The sequence below is a fragment of the Bombina bombina genome, chromosome 4 (assembly GCF_027579735.1).
Source record: "Bombina bombina isolate aBomBom1 chromosome 4, aBomBom1.pri, whole genome shotgun sequence".
Classification (NCBI taxonomy): domain Eukaryota; kingdom Metazoa; phylum Chordata; class Amphibia; order Anura; family Bombinatoridae; genus Bombina; species Bombina bombina.
This window is the reverse complement of record NC_069502.1, coordinates 843,157,112-843,177,599: the sequence shown is the minus strand read 5'-3', so window position 1 is coordinate 843,177,599 and position 20,488 is coordinate 843,157,112. Positions and strand designations below refer to the sequence as shown.

The 20,488-nt window shown below is 38.1% G+C and overlaps 1 protein-coding gene across 4 annotated transcripts in view; it reads left to right on the top strand.

The window, feature by feature from the left end:
* LOC128657240 (oocyte zinc finger protein XlCOF6.1-like) overlaps positions 1-12,538 on the top strand; it is a 116,072-nt gene extending 103,534 nt beyond the window's left edge. For all 4 annotated transcript variants that reach the window (XM_053711506.1, XM_053711507.1, XM_053711505.1 and 1 more), the window contains one exon: positions 11,159-12,538. In XM_053711506.1, the coding sequence (XP_053567481.1) occupies positions 11,159-11,934 (776 nt within the window). In that variant the 3' untranslated portion in view covers positions 11,935-12,538. The remainder of the gene's footprint in view (positions 1-11,158) is intronic.
* The last annotated feature ends 7,950 nt before the right edge of the window (positions 12,539-20,488 follow it).

Below are 20,488 nucleotides of genomic sequence, written 5' to 3'. Positions count from 1 at the left end.
CCTGAAATCCTCTCTTCTACTTCTAATATTCTGTTAGAAAAGGATCTGATCTCTGAGGATAGGGTAGCTATCTCCCTTTTGACTGAGTCAAATTGGGGCAGCATCATTTCTGCGAGCTGATTGAGTGTCAGCTGTTTCTCTATGCCTGGTATTTGCGGGTCCGTACCTTCTTCTAAACCTGACTCATGGGTTGATTTAGACTTTTTATCTTTCCTTGGGGGCATCGCAGGGGACTTAACCTTAAGGTTAGGAATATATCTTTCCATGAAATATGAGAGTGTAGTATTGTGAGTGTAAAAAACAAAAAAAAAAAAAGAAGGGGAAAAAAAACAAAAAAACCCCGCCTTTAGTAATTTATCTGGTGGCGATGTTCTTATGGTTATGTGTTTACAGTAATAGCTGCAATATGTGATCACCTACAGTGGTATATCTCCCGATATGGAGTTATTGTGAAGTGTGAAGTGTTTGTGCTCTATTGAGACAAAAAAACAAAAAACATTTTTTTTTTCTCCTTCCGAAGTGTTATATCTAAATTGCAGCAATTGCGGTTGTGAAGGGAGTAAAAAGGGACAAAAAAAAAAAAAAAAGAATTAACCTGTGAAGAACTACAAGTGTCTAAGTTTCTACTAAGGAACCTATTTAAACTACTGGTGTTTTGTGTCTCTCAGTCCTATAACATGGAACTCTAACTTCTGTTCTATAGTGTAAACTACTTTCTACCCCTGCTGATCTTTTTTTTTTCTTTCTCCCAGTCCCCTGTCAGCTAATATCCGCTGTCTGAACTTAATACCTAGTTAGCGTTATTCACTTCTGGCTATTGTTGGTGTATATCTTAATAACAGAGAAAAAAGAAAAAAAAACCTTCAGTATTTTCTGCCCCACTTAGTCCCCAAGCACAAATATTGAAACAACTTTTTCTGCTTCCCCCTCAATTTGACTTACAGACAATCCTATTGTTAATGCCACCTGTACAGAGTATTTATAAGACCTAGCAATCTAGGCTCATCAAATATTATGTAGCGACAATGTATGAAATTTTACTTAATAGAGTCTTTTATGCTGCTGTTTCAATGAGGGAGGCACAGGTGATTTATCGTACTCAGTTCTGCCCCCTCATTTCCTTTGCCTCTAGTAACTTTTAGTCGTTGAGCTGAGGAGAACTTTATCCAACTGTCCCATCTAACAATGACGCCTTTTTATGCGAAAAGCTCTTATCTAAAGTGATCCAGGGAAAAACACAGGGCCAATGTCCTCCTGATAAGGGATACAGCTCTCGCTATGGCAGCCTCCAATACCTGTAATAATGTTCCCACATATGGGGGAGTTTGTCTGAAAGAGGGAAAAACAGCCAGGAAAGGAACAAGCAAATTAACCCTTTGACAGTTGATGAACTTCGGTCAGAGTCACTGAGCTATGATAATTTGCAGTCTCATTTATAATCCCAGGTGCACTTTTATGCCACTCCGTTTCCCCTACTTTGAAGTATACTGTTCACCATTCACTTTGTTTCAATATGCATGTGTTCATCTGTAATATTTCCAACAGCGTAACACTTTGTATCTGGAGCTGTGAGTTTTGAGTAACAGTTCTCGTTTGTTCCCTGACTGCCCCGCCACTTAATCAGGCCCGCAGGTCTTTACACAGCTGTTCTGGGCCAGCCGTCCTCACACCCCTTTCAACATGCCTTTAGTTTCAGCCAAGTTCATCTTTCACACAGGCACACAGACAAGCACATTGGAAAGCAAGTGTACATAAAAAACTATACTTGCGTAACCTGCTCTTCGTCTGCCGTCCTGCTTCTTCTTATGCGCTGGCGTTATCACTATCTCGCCGCTTGCCGGCTTCAGCCGAGACACCTCCCGTCTGTTCCCCGGGCCAGCTAGATAGTTGATGCCGCTTGCCGTCTGCACTCCTCGTTGTAATATCGCTAGAGGAATCACACCAAAACTTGTTGGGGGTGTGAGAGAAGTCCTCTACAGCTTTTCTCAGCCATGTTTCCTTTAGTCGTGATGTTAAGCTGGTGGCCGATACCAGGCGGCCAGGTTTGGTCTTTCAGACTTCTGAGTCACCGAGTTTATCTCTCCCCAGGCAGGATTCACCCTCCGGCAATAGGAGATTGGTGGCGGGGCTGGATTGAATGCAGCTCTCTCTCACAGAGCGATGGCGTGCGCGTCTGCTTGCACGCCCCTCCCACCGGAAGTCAGGATGAGTCGCTAGATTCTTCGTTGATATGCGCTCCGCAGCAGGTTGGAGCCCGGTTTTCCTCTCAGCGTGCAGTGAATGTCAGAGGGATGTGAGGAGAGTATTGCCTATTTGAATTCAATGATCTCCTTCTACGGGGTCTATTTCATAGGTTCTCTGTTATCGGTCATAGAGATTCATCTCTTACCTCCCTTTTCAGATCGACGATATACTCATATATACCATTACCTCTACTGATTCTCGTTTCAGTACTGGTTTGGCTTTCTACTACATGTAGATGAGTGTCCTGGGGTAAGTAAGTCTTATTTTCTTTGACACTCTAAGCTATGGTTGGGCGCTTTTATATAAAGTTCTAAATATATGTGTTCAAACATTTATTTGCCTTGACTCAGGATGTTCAACGTTCCTTATTTCAGACAGTCAGTTTCATATTTGGGATAATGCATATGAATAAATCATTTTTTACTTACCTTAAAATTTGACTTTTTTTCCCTGTGGGCTGTTAGGCTTGCGGGGGCTGAAAATGCTTCATTTTATTGCGTCATTCTTGGCGCGGACTTTTTTGGCGCAAAATTTTTTTTCTTGTTTCCGGCGTCATACGTGTCGCCGGAAGTTGCGTCATTTTTTGACGTTTTTTTTGCGCCAAAAGTGTCGGCGTTCCGGATGTGGCGTCATTTTTGGCGCCAAAAGCATTTAGGCGCCAAATAATGTGGGCGTCTTTTTTAGCGCTAAAAAATATGGGCGTCACTATTGTCTCCACATTATTTAAGTCTCATTTTTTATTGCTTCTGGTTGCTAGAAGCTTATTCACTGGCATTTTTTCCCATTCCTGAAACTGTCATTTAAGGAATTTGATCAATTTTGCTTTATATGTTGTTTTTTCTATTACATATTGCAAGATGTCCCAGATTGACCTTGAGTCAGAAGATACTTCTGGAAAATCGCTGCCTGGTGCTGGATCTACCAAAGTTAAGTGTATCTGCTGTAAACTTGTGGTATCTGTTCCTCCAGCTGTTGTTTGTAATGAATGTCATGACAAACTTGTTAATGCAGATATTTCCTTTAGTAATGTTACATTACCTGTTGTTGTTCCATCAACATCTAATACTCAGTGTTCCTGTTAACATAAGAGATTTTGTTTCTAAATCCATTAAGATGGCTATGTCTGTTATTCCTCCTTCTAGTAAACGTAAAAGGTCTTTTAAAACTTCTCATTTTTCAGATGAATTTTTAAATGAATATCATCATTCTGATTCTGATAATGATTCCTCTGGTTCAGAGGATTCTGTTTCAGAGGTTGATGCTGATAAATCTTCATATTTATTTAAAATGGAATTTATTCGTTCCTTACTTAAAGAAGTCTTAATTGCATTAGAAATAGAGGATTCTGGTCCTCTTGATACTAAATCTAAACGTTTAAATAAGGTTTTTAAATCTCCTGTAGTTATTCCAGAAGTTTTTCCTGTCCCTGATGCTATTTCTGAAGTAATCTCCAGGGAATGGAATAATTTGGGTAATTCATTTACTCCTTCTAAACGTTTTAAGCAATTATATCCTGTGCCATCTGACAGATTAGAGTTTTGGGACAAAATCCCTAAGGTTGATGGGGCTATCTCTACTCTTGCTAAACGTACTACTATTCCTACGGCAGATAGTACTTCCTTTAAGGATCCTTTAGATAGGAAGATTGAATCCTTTCTAAGAAAGGCTTACTTATGTTCAGGTAATCTTCTTAGACCTGCTATATCTTTAGTGGATGTTGCTTCAGCCTCAACTTTTTGGTTAGAAGCTTTAGCGCAACAAGTAACAGATCATAATTCTCATAGCATTGTTAATCTTCTTCAACATGCTAATAACTTTATTTGTGATGCCATCTTTGATATCATTAGGGTTGATGTCAGGTATATGTCTCTAGCTATTTTAGCTAGAAGAGCTTTATGGCTTAAGACTTGGAATGCTGATATGTCTTCTAAGTCAACTTTGCTTTCCCTTTCTTTCCAGGGTAATAAATTATTTGGTTCTCAGTTGGATTCTATTATTTCAACTGTTAATGGAGGGAAAGGAACTTTTTTACCACAGGATAAAAAATCTAAAGGTAAATTTAGGTCTAATAATCGTTTTCGTTCCTTTCGTCACAATAAGGAACAAAAGCCTGATCCTTCATCCACAGAAGCGGTATCAGTTTGGAAACCATCTCCAGTCTGGAATAAATCCAAGCCTTTTAGAAAACCAAAGCCAGCTCCCAAGTCCACATGAAGGTGCGGCCCTCATTCCAGCTCAGCTGGTAGGGGGCAGATTACGTTTTTTCAAAGAAATTTGGATCAATTCAATTCACAATCTTTGGATTCAGAACATTGTTTCAGACGGGTACAGAATTGGCTTCAAGATAAGGCCTCCTACAAAGAGATTTTTTCTTTCCCGTGTCCCAGTAAATCCAGCGAAGGCTCAAGCATTTCTGAAATGTGTTTCAGATCTAGAGTTGGCTGGAGTAATTATGCCAGTTCCAGTTCTGGAACAGGGACTGGGGTTTTATTCAAATCTCTTCATTGTACCAAAGAAGGAGAATTCCTTCAGACCAGTTCTGGATCTAAAAATATTGAATCGTTATGTAAGGATATCAACATTCAAGATGGTAACTATAAGGACTATTCTGCCTTTTGTTCAGCAAGGGCATTATATGTCCACAATAGATTTACAGGATGCATATCTGCATATTCCGATTCATCCAGATCACTATCAGTTTCTGAGATTCTCTTTCCTAGACAAGCATTACCTATTTGTGGCTCTGCCGTTTGGCCTAGCAACAGCTCCAAGGATTTTTACAAAGGTTCTCGGTGCCCTTCTGTCTGTAATCAGAGAACAGGGTATTGTGGTATTTCCTTATTTGGATGATATCTTGGTACTTGCTCAGTCTTCACATTTAGCAGAATCTCATACGAATCGACTCGTATTGTTTCTTCGAGATCATGGTTGGAGGATCAATTTACCAAAAAATTCATTGATTCCTCAGACAAGGGTAACCTTTTTAGGTTTCCAGATAGATTCAGTGTCCATGACTCTGTCTCTGACAGACAAGAGACGTCTAAAATTGGTTTCAGCTTGTCGAAACCTTCAGTCTCAATCATTCCCTTCGGTAGCCTTATGCATGGAAATTCTAGGTCTTATGACTGCTGCATCGGACGCGATCCCCTTTGCTCGTTTTCACATGCGACCTCTTCAGCTCTGTATGCTGAACCAGTGGTGCAGGGATTACATAAAGATATATCAATTGATATCTTTAAAACCGATTGTACGACACTCTCTGACGTGGTGGACAGATCACCATCGTTTAGTTCAGGGGGCTTTTTTTGTTCTTCCAACCTGGACTGTGATTTCAACAGATGCAAGTCTGACAGGTTGGGGAGCTGTTTGGGGGTCTCTGACAGCACAAGGGGTTTGGGAATCTCAGGAGGTGAGATTACCAATCAATATTTTGGAACTCCGTGCAATTTTCAGAGCTCTTCAGTCATGGCCTCTTCTAAAGAGAGAATCGTTCATTTGTTTTCAGACAGACAATGTCACAACTGTGGCATATATCAATCATCAAGGAGGGACTCACAGTCCTCTGGCTATGAAAGAAGTATCTCGAATTCTGGTCTGGGCGGAATCCAGCTCCTGTCTAATTTCTGCGGTTCATATCCCAGGTATAGACAATTGGGAAGCGGATTATCTCAGTCGCCAAACGTTACATCCGGGCGAATGGTCTCTTCACCCAGAGGTATTTCTTCAGATTGTTCAAATGTGGGGGCTTCCAGAAATAGATCTGATGGCTTCTCATCTAAACAAGAAACTTCCCAGGTATCTGTCCAGATCCAGGGATCCTCAGGCGGAAGCAGTGGATGCATTGTCACTTCCTTGGAAGTATCATCCTGCCTATATCTTTCCGCCTCTAGTTCTTCTTCCAAGAGTAATCTCCAAGATTCTGAAGGAATGCTCGTTTGTTCTGCTGGTGGCTCCAGCATGGCCTCACAGGTTTTGGTATGCAGATCTTGTCCGGATGGCCTCTTGCCAACCGTGGACTCTTCCGTTAAGACCAGACCTTCTGTCGCAAGGTCCTTTTTTCCATCAGGATCTCAAATCCTTAAATTTGAAGGTATGGAGATTGAACGCTTGATTCTTAGTCAAAGAGGTTTCTCTGACTCTGTGATTAATACTATGTTACAGGCTCGTAAATCTGTATCTAGGAAGATATATTATCGAGTCTGGAAGACTTACATTTCTTGGTGTCTTTCTCATGATTTTTTCCTGGCATTCTTTTAGAATTCCGAGAATTTTACAGTTTCTTCAGGATGGTTTGGATAAAGGTTTGTCTGCAAGTTTCTTGAAAGGACAAATCCCTGCTCTTTCTGTTCTTTTTCACAGAAAGATTGCTAATCTTCCTGATATTTATTGTTTTGTACAAGCTTTGGTTCGTATAAAACCTGTTATTAAGTCAATTTCTCCTCCTTGGAGTTTGAATTTGGTTCTGGGGGCTCTTCAAGCTTCTCCGTTTGAACCCATGCATTCACTGGACATTAAATTACTTTCATGGAAAGTTTTGTTTCTTTTGGCCATCTCTTCTGCTAGAAGAGTTTCTGAGTTATCTGCTCTTTCTTGTGAGTCTCCTTTTCTCATTTTTCATCAGGATAAGGCGGTGTTGCGAACTTCTTTTAAATTTTTACCTAAGGTTGTGAATTCTAACAACATTAGTAGAGAAATTGTGGTTCCTTCATTGTGTCCTAATCCTAAGAATTCTAAGGAGAGATCATTGCATTCTTTGGATGTAATTAGAGCTTTGAAATATTATGTTGAAGCTACTAAGAATTTCCGAAAGACTTCTAGTCTATTTGTTATCTTTTCCGGTTCTAGGAAAGGTCAGAAGGCCTCTGCCATTTCTTTGGCATCTTGGTTGAAATCTTTAATTCATCATGCTTATGTCGAGTCGGGTAAAACTCCGCCTCAAAGGATTACAGCTCATTCTACTAGGTCAGTTTCTACTTCCTGGGCGTTTTGGAATGAAGCTTCGGTTGATCAGATTTGCAAAGCAGCAACTTGGTCTTCTTTGCATACTTTAACTAAATTCTACCATTTTGATGTGTTTTCTTCTTCTGAAGCAGTTTTTGGTAGAAAAGTACATCAGGCAGCTGTTTCAGTTTGATTCTTCTGCTTATAATTTCAGTTTTTTTCATTAAGATTTAACTTTATTTTGGGTGTGGATTATTTTCAGCTGAATTTGGCTTTCTTTATTTTATCCCTCCCTCTCTAGTGACTCTTGCATGGAAGTTCCACATCTTGGGTAGTCATTATCCCATACGTCACTAGCTCATGGACTCTTGCTAATTACATGAAAGAAAACATAATTTATGTAAGAACTTACCTGATAAATTCATTTCTTTCATATTAGCAAGAGTCCATGAGGCCCACCCTTTTTTGTGGTGGTTATGATTTTTTTGTATAAAGCACAATTATTCCAATTCCTTATTTTTTATGCTTTCGCACTTTTTTCTTATCACCCCACTTCTTGGCTATTCGTTAAACTGATTTGTGGGTGTGGTGAGGGGTGTATTTATAGGCATTTTGAGGTTTGGGAAACTTTGCCCCTCCTGGTAGGAATGTATATCCCATACGTCACTAGCTCATGGACTCTTGCTAATATGAAAGAAATTAATTTATCAGGTAAGTTCTTACATAAATTATGTTTTATGTGTGTGTGCATATATATATATATATATATGTGTGTGTGTGTATATATATATATATATATATATGTATGTATAAATATACACACACACAGTATCTCACAAAAGTGAGTAAACCCCTCACATTTTTGTAAATATTTTGCTTCCTTCTCTTGTTATCCTTTGCTGAAAGGTTGATCTAGGTACATTCAGGAGCAGCAAAAACCTAGGTTCTAGCTGCTGTTTGGTGGCTGCATATATACAATATCTCACAAAAGTGAGTACATCCCTCACATTTTTGTAAATATTTTATTATATCTTTTCATGTGACAACACTGAAGAAATGACACTTTGCTACAATGTAAAGTAGTGAGTGTACAGCCTGAATAACAGTGTAAATTTGCTGTCCCCTCAAAATAACTCAACACACAGCCATAAATGTCTTAACCATTGGCTACAAAAGTGAGTACACCCCTAGGTGGAAATGTCCAAATTGGGCCCAAAGTGTCAATATTTTGTGTGGCCACCATTATTTTCCAGCACTGCCTTAACCCTTTTGGGCATGGAGTTCACCAGAGCTTCACAGGTTGCCACTAGAGTCTTCCACTCCTCTATGACGACATTGCAGAGCTGGTGAATGTTAGAGACCTTGCACTCCCCCATCTTTTGTTTGAGGATGCCCCACAGATGCTCAATAGGGTTAGGTCTGGAGACATGCTTGGCCAGTCCATCACCTTTACCCTCAGCTTCTTTAGCAAGGCAGTGGTCATCTTGGAGGTGTGTTTGGGGTCGTTATCATGTTGGAATACTGCCCTGCGGCCCAGTCACTGAAGCTCTACTTCAGTATGTCACAGTAAATGTTGGTATTCATGGTTCCCTCAATGAACTGTAGCTCTCCAGTGCCGGCAGCACTCATGCAGGCCCAGACCATGACACTCCCACCACCCTGCTTAACAGTAGGCAAGACACACTTGTCTTTGTACTCCTCATCGGGTTGCCACCACACATGCTTGACACCATCTGAACCAAATAAGTTTATCTTGGTCTCATTGGACCACAGGACATGGTTCCAGTAATCAATGTCCTTAGTATGCTTGTCTTCAGCAAACTGTTTGCAGGCTTTCTTGTGCATCATCTTTAGAATTCAATTTGATGCAGTGTGTGGCGTATGTTCTGAGCACTGACAGGCTGACCCCCCACCCCTTCAACCTCTGCAGCAATGCTGGCAGCACTCATACATCTATTTCCTAAAGACAACCTCTGGATATGACGCTGAGCACGTACACTCAACGTCTTTGGTCGACCATGGCAAGGCCTGTTCTGAGTGGAACCTGTCCTGTGAAACCGCTGTAAGGTCTTGCCCACAGTGCTGCAGCTCAGTTTCAGGGTCTTGGCAATTTCTTATAACCTAGGCCATCTTTATATAGAGCAACAATTCTTTTTTTTAGATCCTCAGAGTTCTTTGCCATGAGGTGCCATGCTGAACTTCTGGTGACCAGTATACGTGTGAGATCGATAACACCAAATTTAACACACCTGCTCCCCATTCACACCTGAGACCTTTAACACTAATGAGTCACATGACACCGGGGAGGGAAAATGGCTAATTGGGCCCAAGATACCTGGGAGGGAAAATGGCTAATTGCACCCAATTTGGACATTTCCACTTAGGGGTGTACTCACTTTTGTTGCCAAAAGTTTAGACATTAATGTCTGTGTGTTGAGTTATTTTGAGGGGACAGAAAATTTACACTGGTATACAGGCTGTACACTAACTACTTTAAATTGTAGCAAAGTGTCATTTCTTCAGTGTTGTCACATGAAAAGATATAATAAAATATTTACAAAAATGTGAGGGATGTACACACTTTTGTGAGATACTGTATATATGCAGCCACCAATCAGCAGCTAGAACCTAGGTTTTTGCTGCTCCTGAATGTACCTAGATCAACCTTTCAGCAAAGGATAACAAGAGAAGGAAGCAAATTAAACAATAGAAGTAAATTGGAAAGTTGTTTAAAATTGCATTCTCTAAATAATTAATGTCTAATTATGACTTTACTGTCCCTTTAACTGTGGTGATTTGATGTAATTTTGTAATTTGGAAAGAGTTGATACCCTTTTGGTTTTACCAGTATTGGGGTAAACCTTTCCAGCTAAACACTCATCATCTATATGATACAACAGAATTGCCTGAGTAATACAGTTAGCTTGGGGATTAGCTAATTACCCAGAAGGTGTTGTTGACACCTGTTAAAGTGAAACCTATCACCTTTCCGCTGAAGAATTTATATAAAGCTTTGATACACTACACCACCTGGGGGTCATTTTCTTTGTTTCTATTTTTCTAGTATCATCCTTATTTTAACTATTAGCATCAAGCAGTAGTTATTCGTTATTACTGAAAATTTGTGAACATCAGTCAAAAAATGACAATATCATTCATTTCAACAGAGCATACTATTTTAAAAAAAGTTTCCAATTTCCTTCTATAAATAGTCTAGTCAAAATTAATCTTTCATGATTCACATAGAGCATGCATTTTAAGCAACTTTCTGATTTGTAATCAATTTTTCTTCCTTCTCTTGGTATCTTTATTTGAAAAAGCAAGAATATAAGCATAGAAACCGGCCCGTTTTTAGTTCAGCACCTGGGTAGAGCCTGCTGATTGTTGGCTACATGTAGCCATCAATCAGGAGACGCTACCCAGGTTCTGAACCAAAAATGGGCCAGCTCCTATGCTTACATTCAAATAAAGATACCAAGAGAAGGAAGAAAAATTGATAATAATTAGAAAGTTGCTTAAAATTGAATGCTCTATCTGAATCATGAAAGTTTAATTTTCACTAAACTATCCCTTTAAATTTGCTTTATTCCCATTATATTCTTTGTTAAGGCATCTGGAGAACTAGATGGCAGGAAATAGTGCTGCCATCTAGTGCTCTTGTAAATGGATAACATCCTTGCTAAACTGCTGAAATATGGTGCTCCAGAAATGGGCCAGCTACTAAGCATATGTCCTTGCTTTTTAACAAAAGATACAAAGAGAACGAAGAAAAATAATAGTTAGAAAGTTGTTTAAAATCGCATGCTCTATCTGAATCATGAATTTTTTTTTTGCCTTAAGCCTAAGCACGGAAGCTGGTTAATGGTCTAGGGGTCACAGTTAGTTTCCTCCTTTGTAATTAGCACTCATGATAAAATAATTACAGGTATTAATTAATAAATAATATTATTCCCATTGTGTTTCTTATTAACAGGTGAAGTCAAAAGCTGCAATAATCTTAGTTATGGCCACAGAGAAGATGCTTCTTTTAATCTTCTTCAAAATCAAATAAGTAATGTGGGAAATTCATGTTCTGAATGTGGGAAATGTTTTACCTTGAAATCAAGTCTTATTAGACATCAGAAAATTCATAAAGAAGAGAGACTATTTTCATGTTCTGAATGTGGAAAATGTTTTATCCGGAAATCACATCTTATTGGACATCAGAAAATTCATACAGGAGAGAAAGCATTTTCATGTTCTGAATGTGGAAAATGTTTGACCCGGAAATCAAATCTCATTAATCATCAGAAAATTCATACAGGAGAAAAGGGATTTTCATGTTCTGTATGTGGGAAGCGTTTTACTGAGAGATCACATCTTATTACTCATCATAAAATTCACACAGGTGAGAAGGCATTTTCATGTTCTGAATGTGGAAAATGTTTTACTCTGAAATCTCATCTTATTGTGCATCATAAAATGCATACAGGAGAGAAAGCATTTTCATGCTCTGACTGTGGGAAATGTTTTACTCATAAATCAACTCTTATTGTGCATCAGAAAATTCATACTGGAAAAAAAGCATTTTCATGCTCTGACTGTGGGAAATGTTTTACTCATAAATCAACACTTATTAACCATAAGAGAATTCATACAGGGGTGAAAGGATTTTCATGTTCTAAATGTGAGAAATGTTTTACTCAGAAATCAGCTCTTATTAGGCATCAAAAAAATCATACTAAAGGAAATCAGAGCTTAACCTCTTAAGTGCAGAGGGTGACATATTTATCACCTACACAATACCCAGTGCTGATAGTGACTATATGAAATTCCCCTGCGGCGTGCAATTTTGGAGCTGTTTGAGCCCCCTTCTGCACTTCAAGCATTTACAATATGATTTAGTATAATTGTCATCGGGGGGGGGGGGTTCCTATATAGGTTTGAATAGTCAAATGATCATCTGGAGCCCCTTTGTACAGATGGAAGTTATACATATAACTAAAAGTCTTTATTTATATGATGGCATTTTTGAAATATAGATACTGTTGAGGGCATTGTAGTCAGGTGATCAATGAGGTGACAATGTTTCGACCAAATGTTTGACCAAATAAATGTGTGTAAAGTGTGGCCCCCACATAAACATCAAAAATTCAAGCGGCCTCAAAAAGGCCTTGTCTGGATTAGGATAGCCCTCAGCTACATAAAATGCATTGTGTTGAAATAAAACAAAATACATTTTTTTTCCTTTTGAAGTTCAATTGCTAATTTCTACATAAAAGCACTGTTATTTTACATTTCTGCTTTTTTTTATTAGAAAGGTGTGCTAACACAAGTACAGACCAACGTAATTAAAATATGCCTTTTTCTTTCACCTTTTGTTGTAAATTTCTCACATATGATATTGATGAGATAATTGTATAGTTTGAATTTGCTGGGTCTGCTAAAAAAAAAAAGCAATATATAAATTGTGTTGGTTTCTCTCTGAAAAATGGCTCCCAGTAGTGCTTGTGAACAGCCTATAAACACTCAAAACAGCTCAGATAAGGGGGTTGGGAAATAGTTCAGCTGCTATGTTGTATCCTATGTCTCTGTAATCTCATATGTTTAGGATAATAAGGACAGATGAAGTGTACAAACAATCTCTGTGTGGAATATAGAGGCTTTAAACCCTGTTATATAGTTACTTTAACACCTCACACAGCCTTAGTTTGCACTATACATTATCTGTCCATAACTGTCCTCAACAGAAACCCATGACATCTGATCACAAATTACTAAAGTCATATTGTAACACTTTATCTTAAAGCAAGGAGAAATAAATTCAATATATTACTATAGCTCTATATAACTATATCACTATACAGCTATTTCTATACAACAATATTACTATATGTTTATACATCTATATCACTATATCCCTATGCAACTACATCACTATATACCTATACCACTATATGTCTATACAACTATATTTCTAAGCATCTACAGTATATCACTATATCTCTAGGCAACAATATATAACAATATATAATAAGTAATAATCCCTCACCCCCATCCACTCCACCACCAATTCAATAACCCACAGAGGAGAAGTGAATGTGTCACTCTGCTTCTTAAGGCCCTGTTGAGACATATCTATGCAACAATATCAGTATATCTATATATAACTATGCAACTATATCACTATGTCTGTGCAAATATATCACTATATTTATATACAGCTATATCTACAACTACATCTCTAAATCCCTATGCAATTATATCACTATAGCCCTATACAACAATATCACTATATCTCTATACAACTAAATCACTATACCACTATATTTCTATACAGCTATATCTACTTACAACTATATCAGTATACCATTATAACTCTATACAACTATATCGCTAGAACACTTACGCCTAGATTTAGAGTTCTGCGGCCAAAGGGGTGCGTTAGCTACGCGTGCTTTTTTCTGGCCGCACCTTTTAAATATCGCTGGTATTTAGAGTTCACAGAATGGCTGCGTTAGGCTCCAAAAAAGGAACGTATAGCATATTTACAGCAACTTCAACTCTCGATACCAGCGGTGCTTACGGACGCGGCCAGCTTCAAAATCGTGCTCGTGCACGATTCCCCCATAGAAAACAATGGGGCTGTTTGAGCTGAAAAAAAACCTAACACCTGCAAAAAAGCCGCGTTCAGCTCCTAACGCAGCCCCATTGTTTTCTATGGGGGAACACTTCCTACGTCTGCACCTAACACTCTAACATGTACCCCGAGTCTAAACACCCCTAACCTTACACTTATTAACCCCTAATCTGCCGCCCCCGCTGACACCTGCATATTTTTTTAACCCCTAATTTGCCGCTCCGTAAATTGCTGCTACTTACATTATCCCTATGTACCCCTAATCTGCTGCCCCTAACACCGCCGACCCCTATATTATATTTATTAACCCCTAATCTGCCCCCCTCAACGTCGCCTCAACCTGCCTACACTTATTAACCCCTAATCTGCCGAGCGGACCGCACCGCTACTATAATAAAGTTATTAACCCCTAATCCACCTCACTCCCACCTCAATAACCCTATAATAAATAGTATTAACCCCTAATCTGCCCTCCCTAACATCGCCGACACCTAACTTCAAGTATTAACCCCTAATCTGCCGACCGAATCTCGCCGCTACTGTAATAAATGTATTAACCCCTAAAGCTAAGTCTAACACTAACACCCCCCTAAGTTAAATATAATTTAAATCTAACAAAATAAATTAACTCTTATTAAATAAATTATTCCTATTTAAAGCTAAATACTTACCTGTAAAATAAACCCTAATATAGCTACAATATAAATTATAATTATATTGTAGCTATTTTAGGAATAATATTTATTTTACAGGCAACTTTGTAATTATTTTAACCAGGTACAATAGCTATTAAATAGTTAATAACTATTTAATAGCTACCTAGTTAAAATGATTACAAAATTACCTGTAAAATAAATCCTAACCTAAGTTACAATTAAACCTAACACTACACTATCAATAAATTAATTAAATAAAATACCTACAATTATCTACAATTAAACCTAACACTACACTATCAATAAATTAATTAAATACAATATCTACAAATAAATACAATGAAATAAACTAACTAAAGTACAAAAAATAAAAAAGAACTGTTACAAAAAATAAAAAAATATTTACAAACATTAGAAAAATATTACAACAATTTTAAACTAATTACACCTACTCTAAGCCCCCTAATAAAATAACAAAGACCCCCAAAATAAAAAAATGCCCTACCCTATTCTAAATTAAAAAAGTTCAAAGCTCTTTTACCTTACCAGCCCTGAACAGGGCCCTTTGCGGGGCATGCCCCAAAGAATTCAGCTCTTTTGCCTGTAAAAAAAACACATACAATACCCCCCCCAACATTACAACCCACCACCCACATACCCCTAATCTAACCCAAACCCCCCTTAAATAAACCTAACACTAAGCCCCTGAAGATCTTCCTACCTTATCTTCACCTCGCCGGGTATCACACCGATCCGTCCTGGCTCCGATGTCTTGATCCAAGCCCAAGCGGGGGGCTGAAGATGTCCATGATCCGGCTGAAGTCTTCATCCAAGCGGGAGCTGAAGAGGTCCATTATCCGGCTGAAGTCTTCTATCAAGCGGCATCTTCAATCTTCTTTCTTCCGGATCCATGTTCATCCCGCCGACGCGGAACATCCATCTTCACCGACGACTTCCCGACAAATGACGGTTCCTTTAAGGGACGTCATCCAAGATGGCGTCCCTCGAATTCCGATTTGCTGATAGGATTCTATCAGCCAATCGGAATTAAGGTAGGAAAATTCTGATTGACTGATGTAATCAGCCAATCAGAATCAAGTTCAATCTGATTGGCTGATCCAATCAGCCAATCAGATTGAGCTCGCATTCTATTGGCTGTTCCGATCAGCCAATAGAATGCGAGCTCAATCTGATTGGCTGATCGGATCAGCCAATCGGATTGAACTTGATTCTGATTGGCTGATTCCATCAGCCAATCAGAATTTTCCTACCTTAATTCCGATTGGCTGATAGAATCCTATCAGCCAATCGGAATTCGAGGGATGCCATCTTGGATGACGTCCCTTAAAGGAACCGTCATTCGTCGGGAAGTCGTTGGTGAAGATGGATGTTCCGCGTCGGCGGGATGAACATGGATCCAGAAGAAAGAAGATTGAAGATGCCGCTTGATAGAAGACTTCAGCCAGATCATGGACCTCTTCAGCTCCCGCTTGGATGAAGACTTCAGCCGGATCATGGACATCTTCAGCCCCCCGCTTGGGCTTGGATCAAGACATCGGAGCCAGGACGGATCGGTGTGATACCCGGCGAGGTGAAGATAAGGTAGGAAGATCTTCATGGGCTTAGTGTTAGGTTTATTTAAGGGGGGTTTGGGTTAGATTAGGGGTATGTGGGTGGTGGGTTGTAATGTTGGGGGGTGGTATTGTGTTTTTTTTACAGGCAAAAGAGCTGAATTCTTTGGGGCATGCCCCGCAAAGGGCCCTGTTCAGGGCTGGTAAGGTAAAAGAGCTTTGAACTTTAGTAATTTAGAATAGGGTAGGGCATTTTTTATTTTGGGGGTCTTTGTTATTTTATTAGGGGGCTTAGAGTAGGTGTAATTAGTTTAAAATTGTTGTAATATTTTTCTAATGTTTGTAAATATTTTTTTATTTTTTGTAACTTAGTTCTTTTTTATTTTTTGTACTTTAGTTAGTTTATTTCATTGTATTTATTTGTAGATATTGTAATTTATTGATAGTGTAGTGTTAGGTTTAATTGTAGATAATTGTAGGTATTTTATTTAATTAATTTATTAATCGTGTAGTGCTAGGTTTAATTGTAACTTAGGTTAGGATTTATTTTACAGGTAATTTTGTAATTATTTTAACTATTTTAGCTATTAAATAGTTCTTAACTATTTAATAGCTATTGTACCTGGTTAAAATAAATACAAAGTTACCTGTAAAATAAATATAAATCCTAAAATAGCTATAATATAATTATAATTTATATTGTAGCTATGTTAGGGTTTATTTTACAGGTAAGTATTTAGCTTTAAATAGGAATAATTGATTTAATAAGAGTTAATTAATTTAGTTAGATTTAAATTATATTTAACTTAGGGGGGTGTTAGTTTTAGGGTTAGACTTAGCTTTAGGGGTTAATCCATTTATTACAGTAGCGGCGAGATTCGGTCGGCAGATTAGGGGTTAATAATTGAAGTTAGGTGTCGGCGATGTTAGGGAGGGCAGATTAGGGATTAATACTATTTATTATAGGGTTATTGAGGCGGGAGTGAGGCGGATTAGGGGTTAATAACTTTATTATAGTAGCGGTGCAGTCCGCTCGGCAGATTAGGGGTTAATAAGTGTAGGCAGGTGGAGGCGACGTTGAGGGGGGCAGATTAGGGGTTAATAAATATAATATAGGGGTCGGCGGTGTTAGGGGCAGCAGATTAGGGGTACATAGGGATAATGTAGGTAGCGGCAGTTTACGGAGCGGCAGATTAGGGGTTAATTATTGTAGGTAGCTGGCGGCGACGTTGTGGGGGGCAGGTTAGGGGTTAATGAATATAATATAGGGGTCGGCTGTGTTAGGGGCAGCAGATTAGGGGTACATAAGTATAACGTAGGTGGCGGTCGGCAGATTAGGGGTTAAAAAAATTTAATCGAGTGGCGGCGATGTGGGGGGACCTCGGTTTAGGGGTACATAGGTAGTTTATGGGTGTTAGTGTACTTTAGAGCACAGTAGTTAAGAGCTTTATAAACCGGCGTTAGCCCAGAAAGCTCTTAACTACTGAATTTTTTCTGTGGCTGGAGTTTTGTCATTAGATTTCTAACACTCACTTCAGCCACAACTCTAAATACCGGCGTTAGAAAGATCCCATTGAAAAGATAGGATACGCAAATGACATAAAGGGATCTGCGGTATGGAAAAGTCGCGGCTGGAAAGTGAGCGTTAGACCCTTTCCTGACTGACTCCAAATACCAGAGGGCGGTAAAAACCAGCGTTAGGAGCCTCTAACGCTGGTTTTCACGGCTACCGCCCAACTTTAAATCTAGGCCTATATCAGCATACAGCTTTATACAACTAAATATCTTGATGCAATTATAATATAGGTCTATACATCAGTATTACAATATCACTATATCTCTATACAACTATAGCACTACATCTGCATACAACTAAATCACTATACCACAAGATCTATATACCAATATACTATATCTCTATAAAACTATACCACTATATCACCATACAATTATATCTCTATACAGCTATAGCTCTATACAACTATTTCACTATATCGCTATACAATTATATCTATACAAGTATGTCACTATATCTATATACAAATATATCACTACCTCTTCTCTATGCAATAATATCACTATATCTTTTTACAGCTATATCTTTATATCACTATACAACTACATAATTATTTCTCTATACAACTATATCATTATATCTAAACATCTATATTCATACATCTCTATACAACTATACAGTATCAGAGTGATAATCCCTCACCCACCTCCACCACCAATTCAATAAACCACTGAGTAGGAGAGGTTGTGTCACTCTGCATAAGGCCCTGTTTAGGTTTAGAGATCTCTGCAATGATATCACTACATTTATATAAAACGTTATCTTTATATAACTATACCCCTATATCACTATATCTCTATACAACAATATCACTATAATAGGATATCACTATTTCTCTATAAAAGTAAATCTGTATATCTCTATACAACAATATCACTACATGTCAGCCAACACACAGCAACAGTAAGGGAGGAATATCATAAAACCCCAAAGTTGTCTTCATTCATTTCAGAATCATATAGAAGAGCATGTCATTTTACACAACATTCATAGTGCTCTGACAAAATGCAGACAGACATTTGGCAGACAGCCTTCTGTCAGACGGACAGAATGCCGAAGAATGTTCCGATTTCGGCCGAGGGCAGATACGCTCCAGAGTGCTCTGTTCTAATCAGAGCCTCGGACGCCGCAACTGCCTCTGGGAATCTTACCATGGGTCACAGCCCGCACGTCTTGTAATTCTCTGTCTGGGAAATGATCTATCTATCAATCTATCTATCGAATCTATCAAATTTATCTATCGCATCTATTAATCTATCTATCTAATCTATGTATCTATCAAATCTATCTCGTGGCCGGACTGTTATCTGACAGCCACTTGTGTGTCGGCCAAATGTCCATCGGCTAGAAGTCCGGCCACAATATTCACAATTTACTTTTTTTTTTTTATATTCTTTTATTTATATGTATTTGGGGCGGGTACAGAAAAAAAGAGGGAGAAATTCATAAATTTTAAACAGTCATCAAAGATCAAAACTCTTCCAAAGTCTAACTATGTATGATTTTGCTAAACCTTTTTAATGTTTACAAAAGTTAGATATTAATACATATCTGGATAAATTATTGTAAACTCTGCCAATTTAGAATACAACAAACATAAAAAAGAGAGATTAAAAAAATGTAATTAAAAATGTGGTTTCTCACATTTCCTCTCCTCTTAACTCTCCTAACTCCCTATTGGTTACCATACTCCAAAAAGTACCAAATCTGAGTTCTTAAATGGGAGTATTATTATGTCCTTTTCTTTAGACAAAGCCATGATTTCCTAAAAAAAAAAGGGAAATTTTGTTAATCAATATTTGTATCTGTATCTTTTTGTTCTAGTATGCATCGTTTTTTAATAAAATATATTCAGGAATTTTCGCTACATGCCTCTCCCTCCATTTATGAAAAATTAAGCTTCTCACTGTTAATATTATGGAGTTAATCAATTTACTTTCATTTGCTATTTTTCGATAAGTGGAAACATACAGTATAATCTGGGATATATAGAATTTAAACTCTACCATTTTCATTGTATTTTTGATCCAGTATTGTAGTCTCAGCCAAAGTTGCACTATTTTAGGAAAATTCCAGATCATGTGCACTAACTCAGCTCCTAAATATTGACATTTAGGGCATTTAATAAAATTTGTTTTGTACCATATGTAACCCTTCTTGGGCATGTAGTATGTCATATATAATAACTTCGTGTGATTCTCTCCATGTTTCTGATAGAGTAGTAATTTGTACCTTCCTTATATAGGCTTTAATAGTATTTTCACCTATCTCCCAAAGAAGACTCTCCCACTTCAAGGAAATATGACTTAGGTTAACATTTCCTCAAAAGGAGGAGACAATTTGGTATTATGGTGATATGGAGAGAAAAAACGTTTTTTAACCATGTCAATCCAGGAGTTCAATTTATCCCAATTCCAGTCCCAGCCATGTAAAGATAGAATGTTGGAGATATAATGCCTGAAGATATGCGGAGAAATCTTTGTTCTCAATGAGAAATTCTTCTTTCAGATCTGAAAAGGTCCTGACACTCTTAGCATTTTTACAATTGCGCTGTACTAATTTGGTAAGCCCAAGTGAAGCCCACTTATTAAATATTTCTCATTGAATCCCTGCAATAAATTCAGGACTGCCTTTTATAATTCGGTGATCAGAGATATTGGGGCCTATTTATCAAAGCGTCAACTGAAAATATGCTTGAATTCCACGTCATAATTGTCGCAAGATTGATCCGCCGTAGTTATCAAAACGCCAATGTTGATGTTTGTGACGTTAAATACGATCCTGCGATTTCAATCCGACGCAGATAGATGCAAGTTGAAAACAGTGGTATTCTAGCAGAATTGTGTTCATTCGCTCTCCTAATCGATACTATTTGAACCTC